Genomic DNA, 15,171 nt, shown 5'->3' on the forward strand with positions numbered 1-15,171 from the left:
TAACATCATGAGTCCTAGCTTTATATATCCATAAATTAATTAATGAGTAAGAATTTCATTTGCTGTATTTCTACAAGGTTACTTGATAATCAATTATCAAATATAGACATTTGGCCAGAATCCAGATCTCCTATCTTCTAGGAAATTTTTTTTTTTTTTTTTTTTTTTTTTGGTTTTTGGGCCTCACCCGGCGTTGCTCAGGGGTTACTCCTGGCTGTCTGCTCAGAAATAGCTCCTGGCAGGCACGGGGGACCATATGGGACACCGGGATTCGAACCAACCACTTTAGGTCCTGGTTCCGCTGCTTGCAAGTCAAACACTGCTGTGCTATCTCTCCGGGCCCTATCTTTTAGGAAATTTTAACAAGTGAGAATTCTTTTGTTCCTGGACAAGCTAATTAATCTTCTTTTTGGGGGGTGGGGTTTTTGGTTTTGGGCCAACCAGTGTTCAGAAATTGCTCCAAACAGGCTCATGGAAAAATGTCAGGAATCAAACCCAGTTCTGTCCTGGGTTGGTCACGTGTACAATACCAATGTATTGCTATTTATTGCTCTGGCCTCAATCTTCTTATATATTTTGTATGTTAGTGTATACCTTTAAGGCAACACACAATTTTAATTTTTTTAATTAGAAATACTTTGTTCAAAAAGGCACTAAAATACTTAAATATGTGTATATAAACTCATTTTAACTGTTATGAAAAATAACACTTGTGTAATCCATGGGTTGGAACTCGGGGATTATTCCTGGTAGGGTTCAGTGGAAAATAAGAAAATGAAACCAGGGTCAGGTACATGCAAGGCAAACTACCTACTTGCTTTTCTATCTACTCATTTTGATATTTTGTACACACATCAAAATGTTTTGTAGGGGCTGGCGAGGTGGCGCTAGAGGTAAGGTGTCTGCCTTGCAAGCACTAGCCAAGGAAAGACCGCGGTTCGATCCCCCAGTGTCCCATATGGTCCCCTCAAGCCAGGAGAAATTTCCAAGCGCTTAGCCAGGAGTAATCCCTGAGCATCAAACAGGTGTGGCCCGAAAAAAAAAATGTGTTGTATATACAATAAAATAGACAAAATAATGTATTTTAAGCACTTTTTCTAACCAGAAAGACTGTATTAAAATGATATTTGTCTTTTCTATTTAAAAATTTCTTGTTACTTACAGGCTGACCTGGCTCCCCAACTCCAATTGGGCCTGGAGCTCCTATTCTTCCTTCCTGCCCTCTTTCTCCCTAGAGGAAGAAATAATAAATAAAATTTTGAGATTGAAAGGAAATAATAAACACAGCACAAATATTCTAGATATGTCAATGATGATTAGTAGTAAGGTAGTATAATTTTTTACATTATCAACTACTTAAAAAAATTCTAGAGTAGGACCAGAGAGATAGAGAAGCAGTAAGGCTTTTCTCGCGCACAGCCGATCCAGGACAGATGGTGGTTCAAATCCCAGCATCCCATATGGTCCCCCGAGCCTGCCAGGAGTTATTTCTGAGATCAAAGCCAGAATTAACTCCTGAGTGCCACCGGGTGTGCCCCCCCCAAAAAAAAATTCTAGGGTAGGAGACTTAATTGAATTTTAGCGAACAATTTACCCTCCAATGTTTATCACTCCTTTCTTTTCTAAATATGACATTTTCAGCTTTCAAAATTAAAAGTGTGCCAATGGGCAGGATGGTCTATGTGACTCATTTTGATGTCTGAGATGCCAAACTAACAATGCTCGGCTTGTTCCCTGCCCCCTCACCACCATTATGTAATGACATCCTTTCTTCATTCCCACTCTGTATCATTTCATTCTCCTCTCAGTTGCATTTCACACTTAATCGCCTTCAGAATTCTTTTCTGATGGTTGCCAGTATAAACTCCACCTTCTCTAAAGTCTCCAAATAAGCATTGCCTAAATGTCATCCATAGTGATGCTGCGTTACATTTAAAGTAAGCTGTTATGTACTATTCTCAGTTACAGTCCTGCATAAAAGTCTTATTGTCCTAATGTCATAGAAAAAGCCAGTAAGAGAAGCGATTCTATTCTATCAACCTGCATGACTCAGATCACTGTAAGGTGTGAGGTGTTCCAGTTCTTTCCAGTTCTCTAAAAACTTCTCTCGGCATTTCATTTTTCACTGTTAGTCTTTTCCATTTCCTTGCCTCTAAACTTATTCATGGGAGAAGATGATAGTTAATACAATTTATTTTTTTATTTATTAATATCATCTTGGCATGTTAACTTAAAAGTGCATAAGCTCATCAGCACTATATATATATATATAATAGGCAAGAGAGTAGTATTTGAAAATAAGAAAACTTTTCATCTCAAACAAATTTTTAAAATTGCATGCATTATTTTTATGGTAACTTCCCAAACGAGTAATTTCTTGCCTCAAACATTGGATAAGATTGTATAGGTTTCAACTATCCCCTAGCTCTTGCAATAAGCTAAATAATAAGCCAAGAAGACAAAAAAAATTTACCTTAATACCTTGCTGTCCAATTCCAGGAGTTCCTGGAGGACCATAGGGACCAGGAGGACCTGGATCACCCTAAGGAGAGAAACAGTGCAATGTTAGGTCAACTCAGCAGTACTTGATGAACAGTTTTTAGATGTGTAAGAAATAGTTGTCATTTGAGAGCTACAGTGAAACCTAACACAGCCATTGTCCTTAAATGTTAAAGTTCAATTGGAAAGACAACATAGATTCAAGGTCATATTATCCATTGGGTACAGTAAGGTACAATGTCTGGTGTTCAAAATGTTAAATTTCTGGTGCTTTCAGATACAGGTGAAGAATAAATTTGGAAGCCAGAGACTCCAGCAGCAGCATTTCCCAACAATATGTTTTAGTGCCTTAAACTTACTAGGTATAAAATAACCTCTCAGCTTCTCTGTCCACAGGGATTCTTGGATACAAAGGGTGGATACCCTAACTTAACACCTCAATGCTCAGACATACTAGATACCATATTCAGTTTACAAAAATGAAAATGTCTTGAGAAAACACTCTGATATACCCCTTTTCTCTGGTTTATATTCTCTATTAGGACCTGAAGCATTTGATCATTCAGACCACTAAAATTGTCAACTGCGAAACACAAATTTACATTACAGGACCTTCTCATTGAACACGTTTGGGCAAATTAACATTTTCTTTCTCTCCCTCTCTCTCTTCTATCTACTTCTTTCCTTCTCCCCTTTCTTCTTCTTCTCTTCTTCCTCATCATCATCAATTCAATCTATGTCAAATAAAACCCACACTGATAGTTTCTCTTTAGGAAAGTAACTTCGATACTTAAGATGCAGCAGACAGGGTAGCCACCTACTTAGGTAAGCCTCATTAACACATTATTTAGTACTTGAGTCGCTAAACCTATAGTTTTCCTAAACTGCTCCAGCCATTATCTACCCCTAAAACCTTCATTTAGCCAGGCCCAACCGCATCATTGACGAAATGCCTAGAAAATGGGAAAACCTCCCAACTTCAACGCACTGACCCAATCTCTTTCATTTGATTTATTAAATTTTTTAAATTTATTTTAATATATTTACCTATTTTTCTGTTCTCCTCTCTCTTATCTTTTGCTCTCCCTTCCTCTCTTTCTTAAGCTATACCTAAGCTAATCATTTATCTTAATTCAACCAGTCTTTAAGAACTCAGATCCATCCTATTAGGATCAGACCTCTAACAACACTTTAAGAATAAATCACTTAAATAGGTCTTTGTGTGGGTATGAGTACATAGAGAGAGGACTCCTCTATGAGAGCCAAACCTAAATAGTAAACAAACCATGCCTATAGTGTATATAGCCCCTCCTATATACTATCCCTTCTCCCCTCTTCAGAAATCCTACTATTCCTTTACCCCCCCAATCCCAATCCAATATCCCCACCTTATTAAAGCTCTTTACCCCCCCCAAAAAAAAAGCTCTTTACCGTCAGTTCTTAACCCATTAGATATCAAAACCGACCTCTTGCCCCAATAAGCCATCATCCAGCTCCTAAGTGAAGGAACACCCATTCAGCCCCACATCTCATCCCCCAGCAAGAAACCACTACCAACACTCCTGCTGACTCATGCTCTATGGCCCTCCTTCTCACCGCCCCCAAAATGTGGACTGTTATTTGATAACAGATTCAGCTCCAGAAGGACCCCTGTGCAATAATTCTATCCAAGCCCATTCAGCCGCAAATCATTTTACACACTCAATAAGACCAGGGTGTGTGATGAAAATGTGCCCTGGATTACACACACACACACACACACACACACACACACACACACACACACAAGAATATCTCAAAAGAAAATGGGGAACCTTATATTTCTTTTATAAGTTTAAGACCTCTATAATACTACCTCTTAACCTGTTTATCCCAAAATGTAAGGTAGTCTCCTGCATCACTTTGTTCCCTTACTTTCTTAAACTCATTTTTAATTTATTTTTTCCTTTATATATATGAGTGTATATATATAAACATATATGTATATATAGTCTTGTTTTGTTTTCTTCTTTTCCTTAACTTCACCTGTTTTGGTTCTGCTTGGTACAAAAACCTACAAGAAAAATTCTGGCCTGGGATAAAAGCTCAGGTTAAAACCAGAGCACAGAGATGATGGATCCTGATACTCTCACCCCCAAATGCACCAGCAATATAATATAACACCATTTCCTTATGCAAAAGCATACTAAAAAGGGGGAAATTTTATGTATAGAAACAAGCTCTTATCTACTAGGGATAAGAACTCATACATTTTACAATACAAGGGCGCATCCCACCTTGATCATATATCATGTTGTCCTAATTTATACTCCAAGTGATTAGACAGTGATCCTCCAACCTTGAACCCTAGATCTCAGACATAGATCTGACACAGTTCTCCTCAAGAGCTCCAGGAACCAAACTCCCTTTTAATTCTTAATACTGCTCTGAAACCAACAAGCGCCAGTTTTGATAAGACATCCTGACAATGAGGAAATGGCAGCAACTTGGTCTAAGAGCAGATTGTCTTACCTCACCACCTAATGATAAAATGAAATCAGAAGACACATCACAGACATATGATCTGTGCAAAAGCCAAGATTGCTAACTTTAGAAGACTGACTGTGACAACCATGACTGGTAGAACCTATCCTGGGACCAATAAAAAAAGAGTCTAGCCTAGGCTTTGGCCTATGACCTGTACAACAACCAAGATCTCTAATTCCAGAGGCCTAACTGAGACAATTGTAACTGAGCAGAACTTCTGGAAACATAATAAAAGACTCTATCCTAGGCTTTGTACTAGGATCGGGGCAAAAACCAAGACCACCAACTACAGAAGATTGATTAAAACTACAGTGATGGAACAGAACTTATAAATGTAAAAAACAGACTTCATTCTAGTCTCCATCCTATGACCTGTGCAAATTACCAAGATCTCTAGTTACAGAGGCCTGATTTTATCATCCACGACTGAGCAGAAAGTTTTCAGACAACACAAAAGTACCTAGGGGAGAGTAAAAGAGCATATACGGAGCCTATAGTTATTCCCATGACAGTATGTTTCAACCCTGTATCTCTTAGGCCAAAGAAATTCCTTTTCTAATTTCCCCAATATTTACTGTGCCTATGCAAAGAAATAAAAGCACAAATTAATTTTTTGTTATTGTTGTTGCTTTTTTTTCCTTTTATGTGCTCTGTTTTGTTTTTATTTCAGGACTGTGGTTATTGTTTGGTTTTATCTTCATTGCTGTGGTGTTTTAAGGTTCCTTTGTTTGATTTTTTATGTTTTTCATCCTTTTTCCCTTTCTTCTCTTAAACAGATATTTATAGCCTCTAGAAGGACTCCTCCCGTTTTTTGCTTGTTTGATTTTTGCCCACCCCCTCATATATTTCTTTCTTTTTTCTTCCCTCCAAACAGAACCACATTTACTTAAACCATCTTGTTCTGCCTCACAAATTGAGGGGGAAATAATAGATGGTACCAAGACCAAACAGTTGATGAATATTGAGTAGAAATAAATAATGATCAGACTTAAACACCAACTCCAAAGCCAACGACAACAGAATCGAAACCCAATGTACAGCAAGTTAGACACAGAGGGGACCACTTATACTAGCAGCCCAGGAGTTAAAGAAGGAGGATATGTGAACCAAAACAGAGCAGCCTGTCAATTGTGAGTGAAGTCTGGGGGAAACAAACCTCTATGGCTGCTCATTTCTTCCAGTCAAGGAGCTGCACCACAATAAGAAGAGTACCACACAACACAAGTCACAATGAAAAACTATGTAGAACTCCACCACAGCTATGACTGAAGATAATAATTTCTGGTGTGGGATAAAAATGTGCCCTAGATCTCATTCCCCCAAAACTATCTCAAAAAGCTTAATGGGGATATATATTTTTTTCTTTCTATGTTTAATTCTTTAATAGTTATACTTCTTAGTGTGTTTAGTTCCAAATGTAAATGTAGCTTCCTCCATATCTTCTTGTTTCTTGTTTCTTTTTTCATTTACTTATTTTGGTTCTGCTTAGTATAAAACTCTAGTAGAAAAGTCTTGCCTGGGATAAAAGTTCAGGTCAAAACCAGGGCATAGGGGCCGGCGAGGTGGCGCTAGAGGTAAAGTGTCTGCCTTGCAAGCACTAGCCAAGGAAAGATCGCCACCGCGGCTCGATCCCCCGGCGTCCCATATGGTTCCCCCCAAGCCAGGGGCAATTTCTGAATGCTTAGCCAGGAGTAACCCCTGAGCATCAAATGGGTGTGGCCTGAAAATCCAAAACAAACAAACAAACAAAAATACCAAAAAAAAAACAGGACACAGAGATTGTATGGCTGTCATTTTTACCCCCAAATGCACCAACAATATAATATGGCATCATTCCTTTTTGTATAGGCACACTAAATGGGGACCTCTTACATATAGAAACAGTCTCTTATCTACTAAGATAAGAACCTATAAATTTTATAATACATGGGTGCCTCCTACTCTGAACATTTGTCATGGGGACTCGACTTAGACCTCATGTGATTGGACATTGACTATCCAAATCCAAACCCCAGATCCCAATCTTAGAACTGACACAGTTCCCTGCACCAGCACCAGGAATCAAATACACACTCCCCCCCCCCCCCCCCCCCCCCGGAGGAGTTCCTAGTACCGCCCTGGAACCAACTTGTGAAGGTTAGGTTTACAGGACATCCTGATGACAAGGAAACAGTAACAACTTGATTTACGGGCAGGTTACCCTACCTCATCACCTAACAGTGAGATGAAATCAGAAGACACTCAGTCCCTTTGATCTGTGCAAAAAACCGAGATCACTAATTACAGAAGACTGACTTTGACACCACAACTGTGCAGAACGTTTCCTGGCACCATAAAAAGACCTGAGGGTTCAGAAATGAATTTGTCTGGAGCCTGTAGTTGATTCCATGACATTATGCTTCAAGGGTGGAGAACCCTATATCTTTTAGGACAAAGAAATTTCCTTTCTAGTTTCTCCCAATTCTTGTCCTCCTTATTGTTAGGGGGGCTTGGTGTTTTTTAGGGGTTTTTTTTGTTTTGTTTTGTGGTTTGGTTCGGTTTTTTTCTTTTTATTTCTTTTACTTTCTTTCTTCTTTTAAATTGTATTTATAGCTTCTAGACAGGGGCTCCTCCCTGCTTTATTTTTTCAACAGAACCATAGACCATGAATCATCTTGTTCTGCCTCATAAACTGAGAAAGAAAGTGGATGGTATCAGGGGCAAGCTGTCTCAGGAATATTGAGTGGAAATGAAAAATGATTAGACCTAAATACCCAACCCAAAGTCAATGAAAATAGAATCAAGATACCCAAACTACAACACACTATACACAAAAGGGATCAATTGCACGGTAAGTCCAGGGAGCTAAGGGTAGAGTTATGGGATGCATGCTGGGAACAGGGTCAGAGGAAGGTCAACACTGGTGATGGGAATTGCCCTAATTCACTGTTACTATGTACCTTACATATAACTGTGAAAGACTTGAAAATCCCATTGGTCTCAATAAAAAGTATAAAAATTAAAAAAAAGAATATCAACTAAAGAACTACTCCAAGATTTCCCCTTGGCAACCACCCTAACAACAGACTGACAGAAGGGCAGTTTGGGAAACTGTATATACTCAAGCTTGACAGAAGGAAAGGATTACATAAGCCACCCACATCTCCATCCACTCTTGAGAATGTATTTTCATATTGTAATGCTAGTCTCTTTCCCTAAAAGGATTCCTTAGGTGATAAAGAAAAGTGGCCCTAATTATAAAATGTCAGTTATGTAAGATAGAAAGAATTGTAAAGTAAGAGCCAGCATGCAAATGAGTTTTCTGAGTGTTTTCAGAATGAATATTCTAGTAATTCACAGGAGGGAGGGAGAAAGGAAGGAAGGAAGGAAGGAAGGAAGGAAGGAAGGAAGGAAGGAAGGAAGGGAAGGAAGAAGGGAAGGAAGGAAGGAAGGAAGGAAGGAAGGAAGGAAGGAAGGAAGGAAGGAAGGAAGGAAGGAAGGAAGGAAGGAAGGAAGGAGGGAAGGAAGGAGGGAGGAAGGAGGGAAGGAAGGAAGGAAGGAAGGAAGGAAGGAGGAAGGAAGGAAGGAAGGAAGGAAGGAAGGGAGGAAGGGAGGAAGGGAGGGAGGGAGGGAGGGAGGAAGGAAGGGAGGAGGAAGGAAGGGAAGGAAGGAAGGAAGGAAGGAAGGAAGGAAGGGAAGGAAGGAAGGAGAGGGAGGGAGGAGGGAGGAAGGGAGGAAGGGAAGGGAGGGAGGAAGGAAGGAAGGAAGGAAGGAAGGAAGGAAGGGGAGGGAGGGAGTGAGGGAGGAAGGAAGGAAGGAAGGAGAGAAGGAAGGATATTAGGAAGGAAGGGAAGGAAGGAAGGAGGAGGAAGGGAGGGAGAGGAGGGAGGAGGGAGAGAGGGAGGAAGGAAGAAAGGAAGGGAGGGAGGGAGGAAGGAAGAAAGGGAAGGTGAGGGAGGGGAGGAAAGGAAGAAAGGAAGGGAGGGGAGGGCGGAGGAAGGTAGAAAGGAAGGGAAGAAAAAGTGATGGGAGGGAGGGAGGAAGGGAGGAGGAGGAAAGGGAGGGAAGGGAGGGAGGAAGGGAGGGGAGGAAGGAAGTAAGGAAGGGAGGGAAGGGAGGGTAGGGAGGGAGGAAGGGAAGAAGGAAGGGAGGGAGGAAGGGAGGGAAGGAAGTATGGAAGGAAAAAAGGAAGGGAGGGAGGGAGAGAGGAAGGGTGGGAGGAAGGAAGAAAGGGAGGAAGGGAGGGAGGAAGGAAGGGAGGGAGGAACAAAGGAAGGAAGGAACAAAGGAACGGAGGAGGAAGGGAGGGATGGGAGGGAAGGGAGGATGGAAGGGGAGAAGACAGAGGAAGGAAAGGAGAAGAAATGAAAAACAAGGAGAGAGGAAGATAGAAAAAAAGAAAGGAATAAGGAAGAAAAGGAGGGGATAAATAAGAAGGAAGAAGGAGAAGGGAGGGAGAAAGGAGAAGGAAGGAAGGAGGGAGGAGAGAGGGAGGAGGAAGGAGGAGGGAGGAATGATGAAGGAGGAGAGAGAGAAGAGAAAGGAGGGAGAAAAGAAAGAAAACTTCAGACTTGAATGCCTGCTAAAATTATCCTGCCCCAAGCTTCACCAACGAACACAACATTAAATAAAGACCCTTGTTCTGCTTATTGTTTCTCTATTTTCCTCAAATATCATAGACATATAGAAAGAGAACAGATTAATGTAGATAGAACTAGAAGGAGATTTGTTTCTAATAGCCTCCTTATGAATATGAGTATGAAATATAACACCCCAGCAAAATGTGAGAAGATCTTGAACAAAATAGGTCCAGATAGTCTGACACATGCTTTATATGTTGGAGACCCTGACATGTGTTATATTCCTGGCAAGATAAGAATCTCATATGTCATATGTTATTTTCCTGCTAGATACAACTCTCAAAAATAAAAACACAAGCATATAACAAATGTTGGTTGCAAATAGGAACTGGAGAAGAAAGGATTGCCTTGAATTTACTCCCACTGTCCCAAACACCACTAATTGTTTCCCCAAGCACTGCCAAGGATTACTCCTGAGCACAAATCCAGGTATAGGCCCCTGAGTACTAGTAGATTTATTCAACTGCCCAAAAAATTTAGGTAAAAATTATTTTAATGTAATATATGTAGAAGAGTATGAGCCTTCTTAAAAGAATAGACCTTATGACCAGCAATTCCACTTCTTGGCATATACCCTCAAACACAAAAATGTGAATTGAAAAGATATATGCACACACAAGTTTTCTTCAGTACTTGGCACAATAGCCATGATATGGAATCAATGTCTAATGACTGATAAATGATGATATTCATACACAATGAAATGCTGTTCAGCTTTTTAGAATTAATAGTACATAAATAAAAATAAAATTGTACAGTTCAGTTCAAGATGGATAAGACTGGAAGGAGTACTCTTAAGTGAAATTAATCAGTATAAGGACAAATATCAGCAATTTTTCCCTCATCTGCAGTATACAGAGAAACAAAAAAATAGAACAGTTTTAAATGATAACAAAATCTTTGCTTTAATTTACAAAAATAAGGTTACTAAACAGTAGCAGAGGAAAGAAGGAATGAAATGGATAAGTAATGTAAGAATTATGATGGAAGGTCTTGGATATATTGGTAGTGGTGAAGAAATACAGTAACCAGGTAATCAAAATCATAAACATTGTGCCAGAGAAATAAACAGTTAAGGCATATGCCTTATTTTTTGCTAACCCTGATTTAATCTTCTGTACCAGGAAGTTTCCTAAACATCACAGGGTTACAGGACTTGAGGCCCTGAGAGGAGAGGCCCTGGGTAATCAGCACTGCAGGGCACAAGCAATTTTTGTCTTTAGGGTTTTAGCTACATCCTTGGGTGCTACTCCTGAGGCCCTTGCGTTGACCTGGCCACTCTTTTGTCTGATAATTATTGGAAGGGTCCCTGGGTATTTGGAGCACAGCTTGGGAAACCACAAAAAGTATATTATCAATATTGTGACCACATTATCTATACTGTGGAATAATGGTTCTGGTAGACATTGTTCAGAGTTTGCCATAACAAAATGAATTGCTGAAAAATATTCAGAAAGAATTTTCTCCATTGAATATGAGCGTGGTTTATATAAAGATGTATTTCTTTAATACAAATGGCCAAAAGGCACAGGAAAAAATGCTCCACATCACTAATCATCAGGGAGATGAAAAATCAAAACTACAATAAGGTACCATCTCACACCACAGAGATGGGCACATATCACAAAGAACAAGAAAAATCTGTGCTGGAGAGGATGTAGAGAGAAAAGAACTCTCATTCACTGCTGATGGGAATGTTGTCTATTCCAGCCTTTATGGAAAACAATATGGAGATTTCTCAAAAAAACTGGAAGCTTCCATATTATCTAGCTATACCACTCCTAGGGATACTCTAGGAACAGAAAAATACAATTCAAAACTCCCTTCCTCGCACCTATATTCATTGCAGTGCTATTTTTATAATAGCTAGACTCTAGAAACAACCAAGATGCCCTTCAACCAATGAATGGCTAAAGAAACTGTGGGACAAATACACCATGAAATATTATGCAGCCGTCAGGAGAGACGAAGTACATCCTGTACATGAATGTACATGAAAACTATTATGCTGTGTGAAAGAAGTCAAAGGGAGAGAGATAGACACAGAATAGTATCACTCATCTATGGGTTTTAAGAAAAATAAAAGATATTTTTGTAATAATTCTTGGAGACAATAGAAATGAGGGCTGGAAGGTCCAGCTCACAATATGAAGCTCACCACAAAGAGTGGTGAGTACAGTTAGAGAAATAACTACACTGACAATTATCATAACAATGTGAGTAAATGAGGGAAGTAAAAGCCTGTCTCAATACAGATGGGGAGAGTGTGGAGGAGGGAGATTTGGGGCATTGGTGATGGGAACGTTGCACTGGTGAAGGTGGGTCTTTATATGACTGAAACCCAACTACAATCATGTTTGTAATTAAGGTGCTTAAATAAAGTTATAAAAAAAAGAATAAAATGATTTGGACACATGGAAAAAAGATGTATTTCTTTAAAACTTACCTTTGAAAACTGAAGACAGAGGTAACTAATTAGTGCTAATTGCTTATCGTATATAAAGTTTATACTGGAATATTGGAGAGATTTTGGACATAGTGGTGACAGTTGGACAGCACTGAATATATTTAATTCACACTGATGTGTACACTTAAATTGGGTAAAATAGTAATTATGTGTATATTTTACCAGAATTGTTTAAAAACCTTACTTTAGAAATAAACTTAATATTTTAAATTATATTTCTTTTTCGTTTTTGGTTCACAACTGGCAGTGCTCAGGGGACAATATGAGATGCTAGGGATTGAATTTGTCTTGGCCCAGGTGTAAGATGAGCACCCTACCCATTGTATGATCTCTCTGGGTCCTGAAATAAACCCAATTATTTGTATTACATTCTTTCTTTAGAACTTACTTAAATTAATTAAGTTCAGTGATGTAATTATTTTTTAAAAGTCTTATATCCCTCTGAAGACATTGCAGGAACTGGTTCTGCTCTACTTAGTGCCTAATTTGCATAAGCATGTGGGTTATACTCAGCACCTTTGGGGAAAATATTGGCAGCGTGCTGAGTTCCTTGCTGCATCAGTTTTCACCTTGACAGTCTCTGCAAGCAAAGAATGGTGTGCACATGTGCACGGGCACACACACACACACACACACACACAAACTACAAACACATACATGGTAAACTCCATCTGCTGAGAACAATATGCATCAGAAATTTGGTAACAAAAATCATCCTGCCTTCAAGCTACTGGCCAACATTCTGCATGTTCTGGCAGATACTTCAAATTGCCACTATCAGTTGTCTCACATCAAGTGAGTTAATAAGCTCATTTAGAACCCTGGAGGGCTGACGTGCATGTAGGTCAAAGCCCTTTCCCCAAAAGCAGTTGCTGGATCACTAGTAATTCTTTTCATATAATTAGATCCAGGACATAAATAGTATTTAGACTGACATTGCTGAAGGAAAGACATACACCGAGTTTGTTGACTATTTTGCACTTCTTCAGTAAGCAGATATTTATATGTAGAACTATAAAGGAAGGCTTACCTTTGTATTCTAAACACTTACTAGGGAGTCACAAACTTATTCAAAATTATTATCCTTCTAGGAAAACTAGAAAACACATCATTATTTTTATACAACTAGAAAAGCTGAACTTTTAATTGTGAAGATTAATTGTGAAGTTAAAAGTATTTTTGTTTGTTTAATGACTATAATAGAATTGTTGATGCTGATTAATACTTTACTAGCTTTTTCCCCTCCACCATCTTATAGTGAATTGTAGGCTATAACAAGCTATGATATTTTAGGTATTGCAAGTTTCATCATATTTAGAAATGGGTAGGGTTATATTTGTTGTAGTTCTTTGGGCCACTCCTTGTGGTGCTCAGATATTACTCCTGGCTCTGCACTCAGAAATCACTTCTTGCAAATGTGGGTTCCATAACAGATGTTGGGGATGGAATTTAGTTTGGCCACATGCAAGACAAATGTCCTATCTACGTGCTATTGCACCAGCCCAGGAATTTGGTGGAATTTTTTTAGGAGCTGGAGTGTGGAAAACACCCAAAATTTCTCAGAGTCCACTCTTGGTTGGACTCTGGTGGATGGAGGACCACATGGTTCCATGGATCAAACAAGACTCCCACATGCAAAACACCAACAAAACAACATAAAACTAGACACTTGCCTTCATGTCAAAAGGCCAGAAAGCAAACAGCATTTAGGTTCAATTTTGCAACTGCTTTTATAGAAGCAGAATGTGCTCTGAACTGTCATATCACCTGTACTTTTCAATTATTAGACACTCAGTAGGCTGTTTTCAGGATGCTAAAATATTTTCCATATACATTTATGGTTATTGGTTATTACTTCTTCCCTTCGTGCCAATTATGGAAGGTTTCACAGTAACATTCTATCTACTTTGAACTAGCAAAGGAAACCTGGCCAACTTACTAACCATAGTGTTGATAGGTCAACTTACTAACCATAAATAATAGTTCAGTTATGGTTTGGAAGTATTTCAACATAATATGAACAGCTATGACAAAGTTTAAACTTTTAAGCTGGTTGTATAGATTTATTCCAGTTCTCACACTCAAAACAGTTGCCCATGGAATTAGATCAAACTGCTAGAGTGTATTTGGTACTCTTACACTTAAAAACTTGTGTTCATTTATTTATTCAGTAAATAGGTGAGACTCATCTTACATGTATAAAGTGAATCTAAATATAGTAATTTTTTCTTCCTCTCAAGATTTGATAAGAGTGCTAAACTTTTGTCATTAAAACTTCCCAATTAGAGAGGGATATAATGGAGGTACCATGACCAAACAGCTGTAAGATCACTAAGTAGTAAGCTAGGCACAGAGGGGACCACTTATTCTGGCAGACCCGGGGGTGAGGGTGGAGGTTATGGGAGGCGGGACGGGAACGGGGGTGGAGGGAGGACAATTCTGTGGTTGGAATTCCCCTGACTCAATGTTAATATGTACCTAAAATATTACTGAGAACTATATGTAAGCCACTATGATTAAAATAAAAATTATTAAAAAAACTTTCATTTTAATTTTTTAAATCTTAGATGGAATTAAAAATATCTTTCATTTTATCTGCTAATTGTTTATATTCAAAAAAATACTAAAAATGTATAAAGGTAAAATACATGGAAGCTAGAGGGAAATTAAATTAGCATACTGCCAACTACCACACAAAAAAAATAGTATATTCAGTCCTTTGTAGTTTTGTCAAAAATTTATAGCCAAGCCTCTTTTCAAAATTGATGACATGTTTATTTCTGAAGAAAACTAGATGTGCATAAGGATGTTTAATTTCTGGATCAGCACATGTAGTTCTTATTTACTTACACTTTCATAAGTATAACTACTTGAAAATTGCCACTGGGGAATCTCAGATAATATTCCGATGAAGCCTGATATTTTTGGATACAAATAGGTATCTAAGATAGTCATGTAGTAGTGTAGAAATTTGTCATGAGCTATATGTTAACTTGCCTCACTTATTCCTCCTGAACCGTAGTTTCAATTTATTTCTTGATAATAGACTTATTGGGGCCG

The 15,171-nt window shown here is 38.7% G+C and overlaps 1 protein-coding gene across 1 annotated transcript in view; it reads right to left on the bottom strand.

Annotated features, from left to right (window-relative positions):
- COL28A1 (collagen type XXVIII alpha 1 chain) overlaps window positions 1-15,171 on the bottom strand; it is a 212,355-nt gene that overhangs the window by 160,241 nt on the left and 36,943 nt on the right. The window contains 2 exon segments of the mRNA XM_049768871.1: window positions 1,163-1,231; window positions 2,474-2,542. Of these exon segments, the coding sequence (XP_049624828.1) occupies window positions 1,163-1,231; window positions 2,474-2,542 (138 nt within the window).

The sequence above is a fragment of the Suncus etruscus genome, chromosome 1 (assembly GCF_024139225.1).
Source record: "Suncus etruscus isolate mSunEtr1 chromosome 1, mSunEtr1.pri.cur, whole genome shotgun sequence".
Lineage (NCBI taxonomy): Eukaryota > Metazoa > Chordata > Mammalia > Eulipotyphla > Soricidae > Suncus > Suncus etruscus.